We start from the raw sequence: 21,574 nt of genomic DNA, 5'->3' as shown, positions 1-21,574 counted from the left end.
TAAGCCTGGTTCTAGAAAGACCAAATTGAAGAAATTCATCTTGTGAGGAGAAGTGGCCATACTGTCAGTACAGCAGGCAAAGGTGAACCTGGAGCCCAGTCTTCCAAGCTGTCAGAAAACCCGTATGACCCATCCGAGGGCTCAAGGGGAAGGAAAAGAAGAAGGCTTCAGCTAGGCACCTGCCACTGACACTTTGCCTTCATTCTTGGCATAGGTTTGTGTCTACTGACAGCTTTCTTTTGGTAGGGAAAAGTTCAGCCCAGTTTCCAGACTATCCAGGGTAATTCAGAGCAGATGCCTCCTCTCCCCACAGCTATGTAAGGAACCTGGGAGACCAGCCTCCAGAGCTAGGCACTGAAGTTAGGTGGTGCAGATACTCCCTAATAGATGAGATCAGATGTCTCCCTACCAGCGTGTCACCTTACATATGATACCAGCAGCTTCATTAGAATTCTCTGTATTAAAACCAAAATACTGGCGCAGCCGTCCTCTTCTGATTCAGTATTTTTCTGCTGTGGGCTTTGAAAGATGGACAACAGTTGTCCACTAGAGGAATCATTTGCTTTAAAGATGCAAAACATTTGTCTGCTTTATTTCCTGTTGTAGGTGACTTGTATGGGGCTATCGGATCGCCTGTGAGATTAGCAAAAACAGTTGTGGTTGGCAAAAGGCATGACCTGGTACAGAGATTGCTTTATTTCCTCACTTACTTCATCAGATGCTCAGAACTTCAAGAGACACATCTTCTAGAAAATGGGGAAGATGAAGCCATAGTCATGCCTGGAACTGTTATAACGACCACGCTGGAGAAAGGAGAAGTAGAAGAATCTGAGTATGTGCTTGTCACAATGCACAAGAACAGGGGCAACTTGCTCCCGAGGGAGTCTGAAGAAACGAGAACTCCCAACTGTAGCTGTAAATACTGCAAATGTCCCATTTCCCTTGCACAAAACATAGAAGGTGTTTCACAGCAAGAGAGAGAAGACACGCAAAACACTCCTAAGGTAGAGCTGGAAACGTCATCAGACGAGAGCAGAACGATTGTTCCTGATGATTGCCAGGAAGATGCTGTTGATGTTAAGCCATCAAGAACCTGCCTGGACACTAACCTGGAGAGCGTGGTGTGCGCAGGGGCAGCTTCACCAGAAAAACGTGTATCGACAGAATCTAGTTTGGAGCCATCAGCAGACGTGTGGAGGGAAGAAGACCCGCTGGAATCGGGCAACCAGGCAGCCGGTGCAACAAGGTCACCCGGTATAGCTGTGGAAAAGAAGCCTCCAGATAAGCTCTTCTGCGATACGTTTCCTTGCAGTGCTGCCGAAGCTCAGACAAAGGTGACTTTCCTCATCGGAGACTCCATGTCACCTGATTCAGACATCGAGCTCAGAAGTCAGGCAGTCGTGGAACAAATTGCGAGGCATCACAGCCCGCCAGCAGCGGAGGAAGGAGTGTCTGCTGATCAGAACTGTGAAGCTAAACAAACTGGTGAGGACCAAAATAGAGACTGTGGGACAACTGAACCCTTTCCTCAAGTTGCTAGCGAGCATCAGAGCTGGAATCCAAACCCGTACAACGCTGAGAGCATGAGTCTGTTTGATGAATATTTTACTGATGACAGTTCAATTGAAACCCGGACTATTGATGATATTCCAGGGCAAGCAGCTACGGACCTTCTTGCTCACAACAGTAGTTTAGAGTTTTCTAAAAACCTCTGTACAAAGGCTAGCAAACCACCTAGCGAATTTTGTAAATTTATGGACTCCGTTCAACAGGAGACGTACAAAATCTGCTTTGCTGAGCAGGACCAAAGAGAGAAAATCTCTATTCGTGTCCCCCATGGGGACAGAGAAAACACAGAGAAAAAGGTCGCCCCGGGAATTGATTGGGACATTCCAAGAAATGAGAGTTCAGATAGTGCCCTGGGTGACAGTGAAAGCGAGGACGCTGGTCATGATCTAACCAGACCAAGCAGTAACTATTACGGAGGAGAGCAAGAAGATTGGGCAGAAGAATATGAGATTCCTTTTCCCGGGTAAGTGCTATTCAGCAGTAGCAGAGACCAAAAAAGATGCAGCCTCTTATGTCACATGTTGGGAGGAATGCAGGCTAACTTGGCATCGGTGGTTGGAAAAGTGTCTCTTGAGCTTGCTCGTTGTAAAAGAATATGGAGAGATCAGTGGTCTGGAAAAAAATATTAATTGTGCATTGTGATCTTGGCTCGTATCCTTTTCTTCCACAATGGCTGACTGCAAAAGCTGACTTTAAAACGTTTCTTTTTAAAAGTGCTTGAATGGAAGTTAAAATAGATGTGATAAATGTGCGAGTGCAACCTCTTTGAAAGCTGAATTTGGTATATACGATTGTACATCTCCTTGATATGCCTTTCTTGCAGGTCAAAATTAGTCGAAGTGAACTCTGTCCAGCCCAGTATCGCCAATTTTGGAAGATCCTTACTGGGCGGCTACTGCTCATCGTATGTCCCCGACTTTGTTCTGCAAGGAATAGGAAGTGATGAAAAGCTGCGGCACTGTTTGGTGTCAGATTTGTCTCATGCTGTGCAGGTAATTAAGCTATATTTGGTAAATGTGTTTGTCGCTGTAGGAAAGGTAAATGTTTTCAAACCCACAGATCTGCAGGAAGTGGAAACGCTTACTGTCACAGCTCTCCTCAGGTGTCTCCCCTCCCAGATCACCATTTTTTTTCTCCTCTCTCAATTAATGTATCCAAAAAACGTTGTTATTTCCCTGCAAATCCAGAGCACAGAAACTTAAATTCGTGCTGAAGAAGCCACCCGAGAGGCCTGTGGCCTTGGGAAGACGGATCTCTGAGCTGAGCCTTAGAGGAATGGGAGTCTTGCAGACATTGCAGCCTGCTGATAGCCGAGTGCCCACAGGATGCAATGCTGCTGAGCAAGATTAAACACGGAGGCTGCTGTGTGTCCCTTCCCGGGCACGGAGTCTTGCTGCAGTGCTTGTGCTGAACTCCCTGTGCTCCCCCAGGACATCCCCCTTCTGTGCACGTCTGGCCACCGTGCTGCTGCTCGCGGGGACGACGTGTTCCTGCGGTGAAGCCAGCAGCAGCACTCAGTCCTGCAGGGACACCAGCTCCTTTCGGGTTTGTCACAGCTTCTGAGAGCACTGGCTTTGTGGGGAGAGGAGAGACCGATACCAAACGGGAGTCCTAAAGGGGCTTGTTGAGCCCACAAGATGCGCTGGGGCTCCATGTGCTCCCTTCTTAAAACCTCCCTGGCTCCTCTTCTAAAGAAGAGGCTGGAAGGAGGCGAGCTGAGCGCAGGCTTAGCTGGGTGCTCCCTCTGCTGGCCCTCCTCTGACAGCAAACCAGTGGCAAGTGGGAAGAGAGTTGGCCTCATTGACACAGCCGTGTTCAAAAGCAAGTTGGGTTTCTGGTGCTTTCAGTTGTAGGGGTTTAAAAAGAACAATATATTAAAATATGCTTTAAACATCTGCTCATTTTAAGCTATATTCAGTCAGAACTCTTCACATCAAATATCAAAAGATAAAATTGTCAGCAAGTGCCACCCTCACAAGCCTGGAATAAAATGATAATGGCAGTCTTTCTAAGACCGTGCCTTGCTTACAATAAATAAAGCTCTGTTTTTAATGGATGGAGAGCAAGTCTTAGCACATGACCGTGCTTTAGCTGAGGCAGTGTCTGGGATGCTGCCCCTGCTGTCCAGGGTAGCGATGCTTTGGGAGGAGCCATTGCCATTGGCTGTTCTCAGATGTCTGCTCTTCTTTTTTGGTTTCTAGCATCCTGTTCTGGATGAGCCGATTGCAGAAGCCGTCTGCATTATTGCAGACACGGACAAATGGACGGTGCAAGTGGCCAGTAGCCAGAGGCGGATGATCGATAACAAGCTGGGAAAAGAAGTGTTAGTCTCCAGTCTCGTCTCCAACCTGCTTCATTCCACTCTTCAGCTTTACAAGCATAATTTGTCTCCAAACTTCGTAAGTATGAGTGAAAATCGAGGGGGTGATGTTCTTAAAGCATCCTTTCACTTCAGAAGTTAAAGATGTTGTAAGGTTCTGCTCAGTTTATTTGTCCATAGCCACAGTTTTAGCAGCCAGCACATCCCCTGATGTAGCTGCCTGAGCTGTCTATTTAAACCCTGCTCTGTATTCAAGACAGCTGTCTCATTAATTCTGATTTAAAAAGCAATCAAAAACTTCTGCTCAGAAGTGGGAGTCTTGCCAGTAAAAAAAAATCTGCTAATGTGTTACTAATTATTCACCTAGACACGGGCAGAGGAAAGGCAGTGGATGTGTGCAGTCTGTGGTGTTCTGCTTTGAGGCTGTGAGCAGTTCGGCCACGGCGCTGTGCTGTCCCTGACGCATCTTTCTTTGCTTTTTAGTGTGTTATGCACCTGGAAGATCGGCTGCAGGAGCTCTATTTCAAGAGCAAGATGCTGTCTGAATATCTCAAGGGCCAGATGAGAGTTCACGTCAAAGAGCTGGGTGTTGTGCTGGGGTACGATCACAAACTTCCTCAGAGCAGTGCTGCCCCGGGTTTCCTGGTGCCAAATCCTCCGCCTGGGTTTGTTCTAAGCACAGAAAACGGATTCCTAAATGGGACTGGAACCGTGGTGTGGCATAAATCACACATGGCTGCAGGCTTCTCCTTAGCCATTGCTTGATCCCGAGGAACCCCCAGCCTCTCTCTCTTCCCTCCGGGCAGGAAGCTGGGCTCAGCACTCCAGAGCTTATCGGACTCGTTCCTTAGTTGGTCAGTCAGCACTGAGCAACGTGGGGCACCCGAGTCCTCCAGCTTGACTTCCCCTGCATGGCAGAAAGCACCCTGCGTGTCATGTAAGGCACATAGCCTGTCTCCGTGGGCGTGGGGCACAGGCAGAGGAGCTATTTACAGGGTGTTTATAGGAGGGCTCGGAATGAATCTCTCTGTGCAGGAGAACAGGGTGAGCAGCGAGGCACACGGAGCTGGAGACGGGGAGCAGCAGCAGCGCGGTGCCAGGGCTCCCTGGTAGCGGCAGGAGCTGAGCCTGGCCCTCTGCTCCTGTGCTTTGCTACCCAGCTGCTGCTGCCCTTATTTGGAGGGCAGGAGGGGATGTGCTGGCTCTCCTCCCTCCCTCTGCCGCCTCACCACTTTGTTCCCCTTGTGAGAAGCGAGGCGGGTAGGAGCTGAGCACAGCGTGGTGGTGCAGACCTGTCACCCGTCAGTCTGAGCAGGCACCACTGGATGCTAAAACAACCTGGTGGCTGGCGTTTGTAACCCAGCTGGCACTACTGCATTAGGAGAGGAGCACGATTGGCTTTAATTCTACCTGGGGAATGTCCTGCCCCTCAGAGCTGTGCAGGCTCACAGCCCAGGTACAAACACTCGGGCTTGAGCAGGCAGTAGAGTTCCTAACGCGCTTGTTCAGCCCTGCTGTGTTTAGGGTCAGATAAATGTGACTCTTCTGCTTCCTTTCAGGATTGAATCCAGCGACCTCCCTTTACTGGCAGCTGTAGCAAGCACCCACTCTCCGTATGTTGCCCAGATACTGCTCTGAAATGCCAGAGGGCACGGACGTTTACCTTTTCCCCCTGGAAACAAAGTGGAAGACAACTTGTTCTGGATCCTTTCTCTCTGCAGCAGCTGGGACAGCCTGCTCGCTGAGCTGCACCAGCTCCATATATGACTGCACATCGTGCAAACACTTGGAGACTTTTCCTCTCCCACTTGGTCTTTTGTAAAAAAAAGAAAAAAAGGATAAAGAAAGGAAAAAAGGAAAATGAGTAAGCCCAAGGTTTCAGCCACGGGAAAGTGAAGATTTTAGCGAAAGCTGAAGATCTGCATTTTTTTTATCAGTTTCTGCCACTAACTGTAATTTATACTGGGGAACGCAAGGAAGAGCTGCTTTGAGAAATATTTGATGCTATTGCCAATTATAAACTTAACAAGAGAAGGCAGCTGCTGTCTTCAGACTGGCTTATATCGATTAGGATCGTGTTCGGATCTGTAATTCTCAAGCTGCAACCATTTGTAAACAACTTCTACTTTTTCACCTAGTAGTCAAATTCTGGGTACTTCCCAGAGCAAGAACAAGGGTTGGAGGGGGACTGTTTGGTTTTGTAAAAAGCTTATTAATGAATGACACTCAGCTCCAAATTTTATTTATGATCTTTCTCCTGAGGAGAGGGAGTAGTGGGGGGGACAGGGGGACAGGGAGGAGGCAGGGAGAGGCCAACGGGCAAGCTAAAGGTGGAGATTCTCTTTCTTGGCCGGATGTCGTAACCAGTATTAAATGTTTATAATGTTTAAATGTTGCTTTATATTAAGTGATGCTTTTTTTTTGACAACATAATCAAAATGTTAGGAAAAACAAAAGAACATTGGCTGAAGTTTCCCCAAGGGGCCCCTGGGATGACATGACTATTACCTCTAACTTTTTTACGGTCTGTAATGTTCTTGCAACATCGTATTATTTTTACAGCAGTCAGCCAGCTATTGAAATAATGAGCTAGAAGTAATTGTACCAAAGCATTGGGGAAAAAATGAAGACTATTACCCTTAATTGCTCAGGTAACTAATTGATATATTTTTTAAAACCGTTCTACAAAAAACTGAACATTGATTACACCATAGAACAGTAATATCAAAAATATTTTTGGACAAAGTATACCCTCGATGCAGATGGCTCTAATCCCTTTTCTACTCGCTCGTGTAATTACCAGCAGGAAATGTTGTTTATTTTATTCTCAGCATTTCTCCTTTCCTCAGCCATCACCGTTCTGTCATTGTATATACAATAGTTGTAAGAATAGCTGATGGAACCAATCTGGTGTAAGTAATGTAAATATCCAGTGGTAGGTGGATTATGTTTTCAAAGGCTCTACTACCTCAGTTTAACTGGACACTTCATTACGGGCTTTCCTTTGCTTATTTGTCCTAGCAGCCACTTCATGTTGCTGATGTTTGGTTCTGTTTTCATTGATTACATTCAGTACCTTGAGCTTCATGGATTAGCCACAGAAGTAGGAGATGCGTGGTCACTCGGTCACTGAGCTGCATAAGTGATTCTACAAGTATGTCATTCTGTAATCATATTTTGGATAGCACAGCACGCCTTCTATTGTTGTTTGCAGAGTTATTTTCAATACAATCTATTTTAACCATTTTATAAACTTGAAAATAATGGGAGGGATCCCTGCCCCGCTGCTGTCGATGACAAAACTCTCCTTCCTTCCTTTGCCGGGGCCAGATTGCACCCAGGGTGTTTTTTCAGTGATATTTAAAATCTGTAACTCAAGACTCTGTTCCAGGGAAGAGCTACATGGGCAAACCCGCACCAATTTCCATGCAGGACTGAGTCAACGTTAGCGAGCAAACCCAACTTCAATACAGGCAGTGTCATCTGAAACTCTTTTGTATATAAAGTCTAATGCTGACTGCTGCAGGGAAGAAACTTGTGTTTATTGTGTGATCTAAGGAAATGTTTCTCCCCTATTCTTTAAGCGTCCTCTCTTCGCCACACAATTGTGTTACATCTGGCTTTTGGAATGAGCACAGAATGCAGGGGCCCAGTTGTGTAAACAGATTTTTAATGAAATATGGGATTGAGCTCAGAATCCGAATTTTTAACTCTTTGCTATGGTGCAGCCGATTCTGAACGTCGTACATAGGTCTGCAGCCGTAACCCGATCGTGTCGGAGCCGCCAGGCTCGGTGCCGCCGGGCGCTGGTGCCATGGTCCCGATGCCGGAGCCGCCGGTGGATGCGCTGCTGCTGCCTGCGGGGTGTTCTCGGACGTGTTCAACCTGAGTGCGTGGCTGGGAAGCTCTGCACCATCGTGGCACCTCACAGTTGTGCTTACAGTGCACGGGACAGGACGTATCGTGTTCTCCAGTTAACCATCAGTAGGCAAGTCCTGCGGAGTGCTTTGAAGCGGATTTGACTCTGGAGCACGAGAAGCCCTTGCACAGTTTGAAATTAGCGTTAACTTGAGAAGAGAGTTGGTGTTCGGTGGCATCCTTCTCTGCTGCCTTCTGCCTGACACAGCCCGTTGCCATCGGCGTAATGATTTGTTCGGTCACTCCAAGGCAAAGAGGCCGCGGATGCGGCTTCCTCGCCGTGTACCCAGGGGTGCCGGCTCCCCGCGGCCCCGCGCGGCGCTCCCGGCAGTGTTTGTTGATTGCCATTGTGGTGAAAACGCCAACGAAGCCGTCGTGTGCCGGGGAGGTTTTCTGGAAGTGAACTTCTAGGGTACGTGAACAACGTGGTACGTGTGTCGATGGGGTGAATAATACAAAAAGGGATCTTTTACAGGACTGTAGCGTTGGCTTTTAAAAAGTATATCCCAGTTGTTTATGTGAATAGGCGACTAACGCGTTTGGTTTCTGTTGTTCCACTATTATCAATCCCATTAACATGTCTTAATTTTCTGGCTGAAAACTAAGTGTGCTAGGCACGCAAATTAGGAAACGTTTTTTTGTTTCAATTGGCAAACACCGGGCTGCTAAGAACAAAAAAAAATTCAAAGAAAGGATTTTACACCTTGCCTCTGTTTTCCCTATGAGATGCTACGATGTTTTATGACAATTTTTTTGCTTTCTCTAAATTATTTAGATGGTGGTACTTGTAAAATGCTGGGTAAAATGTACATACTTGTTCTCTCTTCTGTTTTTGTATATATTTCCCAAGATGTGCACTTGTATTATAATAACCATTCCCAATTTTAGGGGAAATTTGTGCAATAAATACAGTATGTCAGTTTATTTCTGGCACCTTTTGTGTATTTTTTTATGCTTGCAGTAAGAGCGTGCTGGTGACACTAAAAGCTGTAACCATCTCAGGGCTGGCATCTGTGCCCCTCTTAGCACACATCCCTTTTGGGTTCTGCTTCGTGGTGCTGCAGCCATTTACTTCGGGGTCTCTCAGGGAATTGGCCATTTCGGATGGAGGTTTGTGCTCGCTGTCCCTTGGTTGTGAATGGCAATGGTGCAGAAAGGGGCAATCAGACGGGAAGGCGGTCCTGAGCGTCTTCGCTGATGCTGGAAGAGAGGTGTGCATAAGGCAGTGCTCCTCTCTCTGGGCTGTACATCGCTCCAAAATTTGCCTGCAGAGCGGATTGTCCCACTAGCAGGGTGTTTGTAATCGCTTCCCTGCAAGAGAAGAGAATTTTGCATGGAGAGCTTTGTGTTAGCAGAGCAGATGACCATGAGGTGTCCTCCTGACAGGGGATGCGCGAGGTTAGCGGGGATCATGTGTCTCCGCGTGGGTGTTTGGCCAGAGAGTATGTTAGCAGTAAATTCAGCAATAGAATCGCTGCAGCATCCAGAAAATGCTGATGGTAACGCCCAGCACTGATTTCCCTCTTAGATCTCCAGCCAGACAGGAATACAGCACCCGCTAGCCACTGGTTTTTCATGTTATTACTCCTTTTCTGGAATTCCCTTGATTTTCCTGATACAAAGGAGAAGTTAACTAACTGCTGCCTAGCCAAAAGCAGGCGTGCAAGTGCGGCAGCACCCTTCATCCCCTGTGCCGTTCCCCGCGGCTCCGCAGAGGAGCAGTGGCTTTGTCCTGTGCAGTTTAGGGCATCGTAACAGCAGCACCGCTCCGGGGGTGCAGGGTGGGAGGCTGCTCTGCGTCAGCTGTGGTCTGCATGAGCACAGTGCTCATCCCGAACCCCTCTTGTGTTCTCTCTGCGAATGTGATGCTCAAATGTGAGTGTTTACCATTAAAAGTAGTGGCCTTGTAACCGGAGTTAGATGCAAGCACACGCCCTGGGGATGCGTGTGTCTTTCTGAGGCTGTGCGCTGCAAGAAACGCCTGTGTTTATGCTCGGCGGTGTGCACATTCTGTTCCAGCCAGCCCCTGACTTTTTTCATGTGCTACAATAACAGCTACAGGCTTCGTACACCAACTGCCTATTCTTCTTGTCTTGCCTGTGTACAACAAAATCATCTTTGCTGTTGCTACAGGCAATTCGAACTACATCAGCGCTTGGATTCGGGAAGTGTCGCTAGCTCGCTGGCGATGCTGTTTTCCTGGAATCGCTGCTTTTCAGCTTTGACAAAGAACCGCGAGTTCAAATCCTGGGAGGATCTCTGCAGGCTTTTAGAACATCTGATTCCCCATCAACGTGGGCTCTGCTCTGAGACCTCTGCTGCCACAGAAGGTGCCGGGCGAATGCCCTGACCCTGTTGATGCCCCTGGGGATCAGCGCTCGGTGCCGAAGCTGGCGGTGTGAGCCCCTGCCCCAGGCACGGAAGCGGTGCCACCACAGAGCCTTCCAAGGGGCTGTGGGTGTCCCTGGGACATGGGCCGGGGAGCAGCAGTGAGGGACGGCGTGTCGGGGAGGTGCTGCAGCTCTCCTTGCCCCAGCAGGACCCAAGGCACCGTGGCTGGGCAGTATTTTCTGCCATGGCACCATCTGCTGCATGTGCCACGTGGCCGGGTGCATCCCGCGGGCTGCGTTAATGCCCCTGGAAAGGAGCAGCTCCCGGGGAGCCTTCAGCCTCGTGCCACCCTCTCGGGTCTGGCACGGGTCCTCCGCTGTCTTGCAGCCCATCTTCGCCTTGGAAGCATAGTAGCACAAGGAACCATGTCACGCCCCTTTCTTTGTTTATTTTCATTACCGAAAATATTTGTACGGCAGCAGAGTTGTATTTTAAACCCCCGCCTGTTCCAGCTGTTTGTTCCCAGCTGGAGCTGAAGACATCTGCTCGGCGGGGCGGGCGTCACCGTGCACGTTGCGGCTCCAGCTGCGCTGCGGGGCAGCCGGCCTCGGCAGGGCACCGGGCGCTCCCAGCACCCGTAACTACTGCACACCAGAAAAACATCCCGAAACGAGACACTGTCAGCACGTGGCTCTTCCTGTGCTTGGAGACACTACGGGTGAGGTGCACCTCCCACCCCGGCCCCGCCAGCAGGGCCCTGCTCAGTGCTGGGGGGCTTTGTTTCCAGGCTTCACCCATCCCACGCTTTCCAAAGCGCTGAGAGAGGGGAACTTTCCCCAACCGCCTTTGGCTGCTCTTGTTTGGTTTCCAACCGCCGTAACCAGAAGCTTGCTGCAGCTGGGGCTCGTTTCCCTCCTCAGCTCCCTGGCACAAGCTTTGGTGCCGAGCAGCCCCGGCGTGGGCAGCACCGTGCTACAGAGGTGCTTGTGAAGGGTGACCTGGGGAAGAGGGTGCAAACGGGGCTGCCCGCTTGATTTTTTCCTGCCAGAGCCACTTCTCACTTCGGAGAATTTAGATTCATTCAAAAAGAATAGACGCGGTAATTCTTCTATAATTACTTCAAAATTACAGCCATGGGCAATTAGGTTTTTCAATAGCTTATGGAGCGCACTGAATCCTAAGAAATTAAGCACCAAATTTTCAAGGAGTAGATTTATTAATAGCAGCTGTAACTAGAAATCCTGCCTAATTCTGATCGCTACCAAAGGAGCAGAAAGAATAAGGGCTCCTGCTTGCACGCATTACCGGGAAGCCTGATAAAACTGGAGGGAGATATTCTCGGCGAACAAGATAATTACAGCTGTGCTGCTTGTGCTGCAATAATTAATGATCCTGCACTTTATTCCACAGGCTTGTTTTTCTTGTGCAGCTCAAACAGTTTAATAAAGGTCTTGATCTCTGTCGTTTCACATGACATTGTTCTGATGCTGGAGAGGCTGCAAAAGCCATCAGCCTGCAGGCAAATTTATTTTTCGAAATAGGGTTTAAATCTGCGAACCATTTCTTAAATTATAGGTTAGTATAAACCAGGCTCTTCCCTTGGAAGCAGAGTTTTTTAAGAACTGAGGCTTGAAGTGATTTAGCATTAAAATCGGGGACCCCATCCTCAGCTCGAGAGATCCGCCCTGCCTCTGGCTGCTTGCATCCCTTCGCAGCCGTGAATCCCCATTCTGGGGAGGGAAAACAATCCCTAACCTAAACACAGCTTTGCAAAGACGTCGTAGCGGGCTGTCACATCCTCGCCTGTGTTTTCCCAGGCTTGCTCGCTGGGAAACTGCTGACCCCGCTGCGCGCGGCTTCCTGGGGCAGGTTGCCCCCCGCCCCGCCGAGGAGCCGCGGCTTTTGGCAGCGCTCCGGGGAGCCCGCGCGCGCACGGGAGAAGGCCCTGGGTTTGTAACCACGCTCAGCTGGGGCAGCCGGAGGGGAAACGTCCTCCATCAGCGGTGTCTGCCCTCCGCCTTCACCGCTTGCAGCCAGGGCACGGGAGCTCGTTAGGGATCTCTAATTAATTTGTGACTCGGCTGTTTCCTGTTCGGACCATCAAGTGGGGAGGCAGCTGAGCGTCGTTACTGGAGCATGTGGCGGTCTTGGTGGCGCAGGGAGGAAATTACTTTCTCCTGCAGGACTGCATCCCCCTCCTTGCCGAAGCGTGCCCGTGTTGTCACCAGTGATTTCTGGACCACTTTTCCCGGAGGGCTGTGGAGCTGTCACCTCCCCTCTTGTGCTGCTGCTGGCACCCGCCACCGCTCACCGTCGGCGGTGCCAGGCCCCAGGAGCTGCTCCTGCCCCGCTGGCGGCTCCCACCCGTCCCTCCTCTGCCTCCTGGGCGCAGGCTCCTGTCGAGCTTTGCTTTCTTCGGTTCCCTATTGAATTACTCTCGCTGCAGTCCTCGGTCGCAGATCCTTTACCATTTGTGTGCATCCCGCTTTTAGACCGCAACTGGAAAAATCTCCGGGGTGGTTCCTGCTACCTCAAGGTCTCCTTAACTACAAGCCCACAAATTGTTTCCATTTCTCTCGGCCTCTTCTTAAAAAGTGCAGCTCGTTTGTAATTCCCTCCTGGAGACAGAGTCAATTAGTAGTTCACAAAATAGCAACTGCTACTGCGAGTGTTTATGTAAAAGGAAACACTTCTGCTGCAGAGCCAGCTCTGCCCTGGACAACGCCAGCAGTGAAACCCAACTGTTTAAACGCAACGCAGACATCTGTGGAAAGAATCTGCCCACTGGCCAAGACTCCGAGAAGAATATCAGTCGCCAGAACAGTTTGAAGAATTCAGCTGCTGAGACGTGTGCTGGTGACACCCCCGGCTTTCAGCTCGCTGGGATGCCACTGAGCGCGTTCCTGGGGGCCGGGGGGAGCCGGGCGCTCGCAGGGCAGCTCCTCTGCAGGGTACCAAAGCGCAGGCAGCCCGACTCCACGGCCCAGGAGAGTCAGAGTTTGCTGCTTCAGTTGCAGTCGTTGCACTTGTGGGTATTAAAATCACCTTTCCTTGACAATACTGCTGTTGGTGCCACAGCGCTTCTGGAAGCGAGTGTCCCCAGGCCATTTTTAAATTCACAGCATGGCAGCAAGAAGCAAAGAGGAGCAGCCCGCTGTGCTCTCGGCTAGAGAAATCCCTTCCACGTAGGTGACCACAGGAGGGTATTTTGGAGGAGCACTTCCCTCTCCTGTTTCCCCCACGTGCAGTGGGGGTGCTGCCTCTTGTCCCTCACAGCTCAGCCCCTGGGTGAAGCCTCCTAGGGAGGCAGTTCCCCCTGGGGCTGTCCAGGTCCGTGGCGAGCATCGTGCCCATGCTGCGTGCTGGAAGGAGCAGCGAGCGGGTCCTCCCGGAGCTGGTGCTGTGCCCCGACCCTCCTGCATCCCCCCTGCAGCTGGGAAAGGCTGGACGTTGTCTGGGCTCTTCGGTGCTGAAGGTGGAGGGGAGCCCGCGGTGCTGCAGGGGACGGGGACAGAGGCCACCGCCGGCCACCGCCGCCTTCCTGCCACCACATCTGCTGCGAGGCGAAACTGCCGTGAGGCTGAGGGGAGGAAGGGAGAAAAACCACCCCGAGTGGAAGGAGAGTCATCTGCACGTCTTCTCGGAGTTAAAAATAAACAGGATTTTGCTCGCAGAAGACGGTTTGTTCTGCCGTGGGAACACGTGAGCGCACGGGATGCTTCTGCAATTGAAGGCCACAGCCGCCATGCAGAAAACAGGAACTTTCTGGATATTCCGCATGCCTGAGATTTAATGGTTTCACCGATAGCATCGCGCCCGTGTGGCTGGGCTTGCGTGGGGGAACCAAGCACCTCATTAGCTCCATGGGGTCATTAAATACCAGAGAACAGATCAGAGGGGATGACGAGGAGCTCTGTCATGGTGCGGAGAGGTGACACAAGCAGGCTGACGAGGGCGGCCTCAGTGTCGGGGACCCAATTTAGCAGCGTGCAGGAGCCGAGCACTCGCGAGCTCGCTCATGTCAGCGGGAGCTGTTTTTCGGACTCCCCTCATCAGAAAAATCAGGCCAGCAGCACCGAGATGTGACTAAAACCAGAGGATGACAGAGGGAATTTTGGCCTACATAGCTTTGCAGTGAGTTCACAGCGCATTCCTGGCTCCCAGGCCTGCTCTGAGTCTCCTGAACTATGCAACGTTTCTTCGTAATCAAATTATAGTCTGTACACACGGGCAGGGACACCAACACCCGGACACAGCTCTTCCTACGGATATACGAGAGCCGGGCTGGCTGCGAGAGCAGGCACCGCGGCTGCGAGGGGCTCACGGGCGCTGACACAGCGAGGAAATGCCCCGAGGCTTCCCCGGCCCTGGGCTCTGCTCAAGCGCTGGAAGGGCTCTCGCAGCGTTTCGCCACCAAGGAGCACGTTTTCTGTTGCACAAAGCGGAGAAATCGCTTGTCAGGCAGCTATTAGCAATTTCTTAATCTCGTTGATTGCAAGTTGAGAAAAAGTCTAGACTGCTGGCCTGTTATTTGGCAGCGCGGAGGTTGTTTATTATTCTTCCACATGCTCGGAGAATTACTCCGTTTGCTTAAAAGGGGGGGGAGGACTGCAATCCTATTTACTCTACTCTTTATCATATTTAAACTGGCTCCCCTCCGCAGGCAAACCATGTATTCTGCGGGCTCAGGGTTGTCAGCCAAAGCGTTGTCCACTTGCAAATGTCAGAGATAGAAGGAAGGATAATATTGAGTTATGCAAGTGTTTGGCTTTTTGCCTCTGAAAATAACTACTCAGGAGAAAAATACAAATAACATTACGTGTTCTCTCCGGGTTACAACAGGTCACAGCCGCAAAATCGCCAGCGTTTATGAAATCATCTTGCAACCTTTAAATGCACAACTCTAAGCAGAACCCAGAAATTAATTAAGGTTATTTCTCGTTAATTAAGGAAGTAATGAAAGATTTTGGAATCAATGTGTTGGGCTGGCCCCTGACTGCTGGCACAGGGTTATCCCTGGAAAGAATCGGGTCTTCTCTTGATTTTTGGTGTTCAGCTTTCTGGATGCCTGGGCCCGTTCTCTCGCCCACCCTTCCTTTTCTAGTGGCTCTTGGCTTCCTATAAATGAGGAATATCTTTCAGCTAAGGTTTTAACTTGATTATAACAACAAAGGAAATGCAAATGTGGCGTCACTGGCTCCAGATTGCTTCCTGTCAGGGCAGGTTTTCCCCCTCCTCCCCCGTCTTCGCTTTTTTCAGCCTAGAGCTTGGACATCTGTATGCTGTTGCTGGATGCCTCAAATATCCAGACAGGTCCATATGCTCTTTTAGCTTTTGCCAACAAAGTGCTGAGGCTGGAATCAAATACGTCCAGGTTTTGTGCAGAAAGAGTGGAACGGCAGGAGAAAGCCATTCGATAAAAGTGCCTGTTTCAGGCAGAAGGAAACAGAGCTGTTCCACCACAGTGTGCGTGTTTCTGGTGGGGTAAAAGCTCCTGGCTCAGAGCAAATCAGCTGGTTTTATTTCGGACGGTATTTGGTAGGAATTTTGAATGGTTTCGTCAGTTCTTACTCTGCTTTACGGGGCGGACGGGAGGGCCTGGTGTGCGGCCCTCGGCTTGCGGCCCTTCGGCAGCACCGCGGGCACCCAGCTGCCCCTGACCTGCAGCCCAGGCTTTGGAGGGACTCGCCAGAGGGCAACGCACCTCTCGACGGTGGCTTTTCACATTTGGACACGGAAATGTCAGAGGCAGGTGAGGAGCTGCATGCTAGCAAGGGGACAGTCGGTACGGCTTTGATATAAGCAGCGCTCCCCGTCCGCGCTGGCAGATTTCAGGCTCCGTGTCAATGGGCATCTTTGTTTTCACAGAAATGTTAGCAAGCCAACAGCTAACAACCCCAGTCGCTGTTTGCTTTAGCTGGCTGTGCCTAGCACGGGACTGCGGTCCCAAAGGCACGACCGAGGAGGCATTGCCCGAAACAACGCCCGCTGTGAGGGGCTCCGGAGCGCGGCCGCTCGCTGGCTCCCATCCCCACCACAAAGCCCTGCCCACGGAGATGCCCCCAGATGCCCTCGGCCAGAAGAAACGCCCGAAGCTGGCCAGAACCAAAGTGCAGTGACTGGTCACCGTCTCCACAGGACGCGTTCACCCACAGCAGCTGCATCTCCGGCTCCTCATCCCTGTCCCCAAGCCCTCCTCCAGAGCTCAGCTCCAGTGGGGACCGGGGAGCGTGAAAAGCGAGGGAAATTGTCACCAGAGGCAAAGTATAAGTAGAGAAACATGGTGTGCCCCGTGTTTAAAAATCATTAGGTTTCCCATTTGTTCCCGTCTTGATGATCAGGGCTAACAAATAAAGGTTTGGCTGTGATGACGACCTCTGTAGCTGCTGGCGTGACAGTGGCCTTCTAGTTTCAGCCTTTGGGGAAAATGTGTGTAGGAAAGGAAGCCTGTGCTGGCGTTGAGTTAAAGAGAAGAGGAAAGGTGGCTTTTTAGGTTTAAAATTTTTGTTACCATACAGCAGAAAGATGGAGTTAAAGATCTCATAATCCTAATGTGCCATTTCAGCGTTTTACCTTTAACCTTTGCACTGAAAGTGGGGAGCCGTGCCTCGGAAGGGGCAAAGTAAGTGGTAGAATACGAAATGACTGCTTCATGCATTGAAATTGAAATTTTGAGTGGCAAAAGGCTGTTTTAGAAAGTGCAATATTCTTATCTGGGTAGGTGGTTGGTGTCGCAACATTGCAAAAATGTAACTGCCCGGCAAAAAGTACCCATTGCATGAAATTACTGTCTCTGTGCATTCACCATTTCAGGCACTTTTACTGAGCCATAACAAGCACAGAAAATTAATCATCAGAATAAGCAAATATGTTCAAACAGTCTGAACAGTGTCCTCCCATTGGGGGATCCCAGAACATTTTGTTTTTCTCTGGTCAGGCAGAGCATTAGTTTGTATTTTCCTTGCGGTGTGGTGAACACATACTTACCTAGCCTTTGGTCAATGATGTGAATGAATCTCTGAAGGGGATTTTTTTTTTTTTTTTTGTTTTTTTAACTGAGAAAACCAAACTGATAGCCTAAAAGCCATACTGGAGAGCAAAGAAGGAAAATGGCAGACTATAATAGATCTCATGGCAATGAGAATTGTATAGAATACTTAAAAATACAAAAAAAAATACCTTGGTGTGTGATGATTGTGTGTTTTTCCCACTGGGAGAGGTGAGGAAATTGATTTTTACCCTGAAGAATCTGGGACATGTGCATGATGGTGAAAGGTGTGAGATGAAAAGACAACTTTGCAAGTGGCAGCGAAACCGATCGACTGAAGGCACACACCAGCACGAGGCCACGCACTAAGTAGTCTATCTGATCTTTTCAAAGTCACAGACATTAGAAGTAGAAACATTTAATCTCCTTAGATTGCGATTTATCTGTGTAAATAGCAGCACACCTTTGCTTCTTATATGTAAGGCTACACATATCATTATTTTTTTTTGATAAATAAAATATGATGTGGTGATGCTTAATTAGGGTAGTGATACAATCCAGACAAAAGGGAAGCAGATTTTCCCTTCCACACAGACAACAGGCATCCTGCTTGACCACATCCTTTAATCCCAGCCCTGAAATTACTCACTTGTGAAAGCTTCTTAATTGTATTTAAATACATAGGCTTTGCCATGTGGAGACGTTAGCTGTAACACCAGTAAGCAGTTAGGATCATGACACTCATTTCCATTGTTCTCGAGATATTTGGGAAAATAAACCTGACAGCTGAAATAGCCCCTGGAATAATTGCAGCTATTACAGCCATTACATATCCAAATTCAGGTATTTTTGGAGTGAGGAAAGTCTTGTTTCACGAGCCAGTTGAGCCAAGCAATTAAATGGGAATAGAAGCTTTTGATCCTATTTGGTACCTCTATGTACACTGCTCGATGTGTGTCCATTGGCTGATGTACAAAAAATAAGAGAATTTGTGGGCAAAAGAGAATGGGATACTTAGGCCATTAATTTTTATCCCCAGGTCCAGTGCCCGTTTCTGCGTTATTTTGGTTGCAGACACACCAAACAGCTAGAATAGCTGGTAGAATGAGTTAATTTCTAACAACCAGGATTAGGATTTAAATTATTACAGATCCATGAGGACTTCCAGGGCATAGATTTCAGTTACACGTTTTGTTCTGTTTTCCGTTAATTTTTTTCTTAGTCAGCAGTACTTGGGGAATATTAACTAATCTTTTACATGATACCTAAGCATGAACTGAGCTGATAAAGAATAAATTACTTGATTTGCTCTTAGATCTCTGGTTAAAGAAAGAGAAAGCATGAAGGAAAAAAAAAAATATAAGAAAAAGAATCGCTTAATAAAGAAGTCTTCATGCTCCAATTCTTTTCCACTTGTTTCTCCTCGATTTGGATTTCTGGCAGGGGATCTCGGAAGATTCCCACACTACCGGAAATAACATTTTATGTATTAAAGTTGAAAAAGGATAACATGTGCTGCCAAAGAACTTGTACAAACTTCTGACCTTTGGAACAATAATAGGCATGGCATTTGGGAATGTTAATTTTATTACTGCGGTTCAAAATTAACTAAAAAAATATAGTCTTGGTAGACTTTAGGGGAGTGAGACCCTGTCCTTACCTGATGGTAAATCTAGAGAGCGTCTTATATTGTTTCTCCCTAGGGGAAACAGTGCAATGAATTTGTCATCTTATGAATAGTTGCTTTCAAGACCAGGGCCATCCATTCAACTGTTGTTGTGCCTGCAATGGTACTAGGCACAACACCAAAAAGGTCTACAGTTAAGGAAATGTCAAATTTCCTCAGATTTGTCTTTGAAGGAAACACTAGAAATATTATAAATCAGCTTGGAATGGCCACTGCAGTCCTTCAGTACAACAAAGGCAATTGTGCCATAAAGGGCAAGCGGTAAAGAGAACTGGAAGAAATACTGGAGAAAGGGAAGAAACAAGAACACTCTTGTTTATTCGGAAGGAAAGAGGGGGAAAAAAAAGAGATTGAAGTACAAACACAAGCTGTGTGCCTGCACGGCTTTCATCTCATGGCTTTACAAAACTTGGCCTGAGGAAGGAAGTCTTCCAGGGCTGTGGTCCCCAGGGGCAGCCCTCTCTGGAGATGCAGGCCTTCGGGGGACATGGAAATGGGCCTGCATCCACTGCTGCCAACCCAGGGCCCTTTTGAGCAATTTAAGTGCCTTTTTTTTAGGGCTGAAACGCGGATCCTGGGACCTCCGGTCATGGCGCTGCCCAACCTGCGCCACATGGGGCTGGGGGCTCTGGTGTCCTGCAACGCCTGCCCTGAAGCCTCAGTGCCTGAACCCATGGCTGTGAGAAGGGTGAGAATCAATGTTTTGTTAAATGTGTATTTTATTAAATGCGGTTGCAGAACACTCTGTGGGCGGGAGCACAGGAGTGAAGACACCGTGCTAGTGAGAACGGGACCCCTACCCAGAAGTACTGTCTGACTGGGGGACGTGTGTTTTATTTGACGCCCAAACGGGACTAACGCAGAAAAGGAGCCGGGAACGGCTGCAGGGAGCCCAGCCCCGCGACGGCCATTCCCGGAGCCCCTCAGCCCCCTCAGCTCCGCTGGGCGGGAACCCCCCGACCCCACCCCGCGCATGCGCCGCGCCCCTCCCAACCCTCGCGAGCCTTCCCTCCGCGCCGCTCCCCGCCCCGCCCCGCGGCAGGCGAGGGGAGGGGCATGATTCAGCCCCGCCCCTCCCTCTCGCCCCGCCCCTCGGCCTTCCTGCTGATTGCCTTGGTTAAAGGGCCCGCTCTCGCGTTTTTTCCCCTTGGGCGGGGAGGGGGGGGGAGAGCGGCGCGGGGAGCCGGAGCGGCGGCAACGGCCCGCGGGGGCGACGGGGCTGAACGGAGCCGAGCGGGGCTCCGCACACGGGCCGGGGACCGGAGGAAGGTCGGAGGCTCAGCGGCGGCGGCGCCGCCAACAACTTCCCCGCCCGCCCGCGTGGCTTTGTGAGCGGCCGGCGGGCGGAGCCGCGGGGCTCGGGCGGGGCGCGGGGAGTCCCGCTCGGGCCGGTAACTTCCCGCGGCTCGGCTCGGCTCGGCACGGCCCGGCCGCCGCTGGGGCCGCGCGATGGGCAGCGGCGGCCGGCGGAGGGCGAAGGAGGAGGCGGCGGCGGCGGGAGCCGGGGCCACCTGCCCCGAGCCCCGCTGCTGAAGCCGGGAGCCGGGCAGCGCGGCCTCCGCCCTCTGGTCCCGCCGCCGCGATGAGCGCGGCCGTGGAGCCCCGGGCCAAGCAGGCGCTGCGGAAGAAGCCGGCGGAGAGGACGGCGGAGGTGAGCGAGCCGCGGAGCCGGCCCCGGGTCGGCGCTCACCTGCGGGGCTCGGAGCGGGGCCGCGTCCCCCCTGCGTTGCCTTCCCCGGGTACCGGCAGCGCCCTGGGGGGGGGGGGGGGGGGGGAGCTGCCCGCTGGGCTCCGGGGTCCGGGGGGGTTGGCGAGTCTGGGGACGGTCTGAGAAATTGTCTTCCTCGCCGTGATTTGGTTCCGTGTGCAGGGATTGGGGGTGTGAAGTGCTCCGCGGGATGGCCCTTTGGGACGGGGGGGTGTTCGTTGCCCCGTGGTGCTGGTGGGAGAGCAGGGCGGCCAGCCCTGCAGACCCGGGACAGAGCCCCTGGGGCACCCCCTTGCGGGATGGGGACCCCACCAGCACCCCCCTGCCTTGGGACACCCAATAGTTCCTGCTCGGGTGTCTGCTCCCTGCATTAATGATGAGAGTGCACCTCCATGCCTGCCTCTCCTCTTTCTGTCTCATTCCTATCAGCCCCCTCTTGCCCCAGACCTTTTCTCCCTGTTGCTTGGCTCCGCTCCTCGCCCAGCAGCATTCCCCTCGCTGCATGGTTCGTGGCTGTTCCCCTCCATCCGTCGTGACCCGGCACCGGGTGGCTCGGCTGGCGTGGCCACAGGTACCTGCTGCTGCTCCCTGTGTCCAGGCCTCCCGGCTGGGAGGGGTTTTTTTTAGGATAGGCATCCCTGATTTTCCCCTCCAGTGATTGACACGGAATTCTATAGAAACGTCACCTTTCTTGGCGTAAAACTACCTTAAAATATAAATTTTGCATAGCCATGTAACTTTGAGCTGCTGGTTACCGTGGTGTCCAGCGCCTTGGTGCTGTGCTCGGGGCTCTTCGGGCTTTGTGTGGGTTCCCCTGGCCTCTGACACCAGAGGTGTGTGCAGGTCTGAATTTGCTAAGGTATCTTAATTGGGGAAATCCTAAAAAAAAATAAAAAAAAATAAAAGCCCTCTGCTAATCTGACTAATAGCACCTCTAAAAATGATTTTAAAAAATCTTAATTCCTTCGCTAATCGGGCCCCTTTTTTTTGGCAGGCACTTAGAGACACTAACCAGCAAGCCTACTCGTGATTAAAGTTAAACACGTACTTAAA

General features: G+C 50.6%; 2 protein-coding genes across 11 annotated transcripts in view; both read left to right on the top strand.

Annotated features, from left to right (window-relative positions):
- The window catches only part of FNIP1 (folliculin interacting protein 1), a 62,461-nt gene extending 56,121 nt beyond the window's left edge, over window positions 1–6,340 (top strand). For all 5 annotated transcript variants that reach the window (XM_035338738.1, XM_035338737.1, XM_035338739.1 and 2 more), the window contains 5 exons: window positions 607–2,032; window positions 2,393–2,561; window positions 3,771–3,968; window positions 4,373–4,488; window positions 5,449–6,340. In XM_035338738.1, the coding sequence (XP_035194629.1) occupies window positions 607–2,032; window positions 2,393–2,561; window positions 3,771–3,968; window positions 4,373–4,488; window positions 5,449–5,527 (1,988 nt within the window). In that variant the 3' untranslated portion in view covers window positions 5,528–6,340. The remainder of the gene's footprint in view (window positions 1–606; window positions 2,033–2,392; window positions 2,562–3,770; window positions 3,969–4,372; window positions 4,489–5,448) is intronic.
- A 13,764-nt stretch (window positions 6,341–20,104) lies between these two features.
- RAPGEF6 (Rap guanine nucleotide exchange factor 6) overlaps window positions 20,105–21,574 on the top strand; it is a 119,014-nt gene continuing 117,544 nt past the window's right edge. For all 6 annotated transcript variants that reach the window (XM_035338732.1, XM_035338735.1, XM_035338730.1 and 3 more), the window contains exon 1: window positions 20,105–20,464. In XM_035338732.1, the coding sequence (XP_035194623.1) occupies window positions 20,396–20,464 (69 nt within the window). In that variant the 5' untranslated portion in view covers window positions 20,105–20,395. The remainder of the gene's footprint in view (window positions 20,465–21,574) is intronic.

Source organism: Oxyura jamaicensis, chromosome 13 (assembly GCF_011077185.1).
Source record: "Oxyura jamaicensis isolate SHBP4307 breed ruddy duck chromosome 13, BPBGC_Ojam_1.0, whole genome shotgun sequence".
Lineage (NCBI taxonomy): Eukaryota > Metazoa > Chordata > Aves > Anseriformes > Anatidae > Oxyura > Oxyura jamaicensis.
This window is presented reverse-complemented; position numbering and strand designations above follow the sequence as displayed.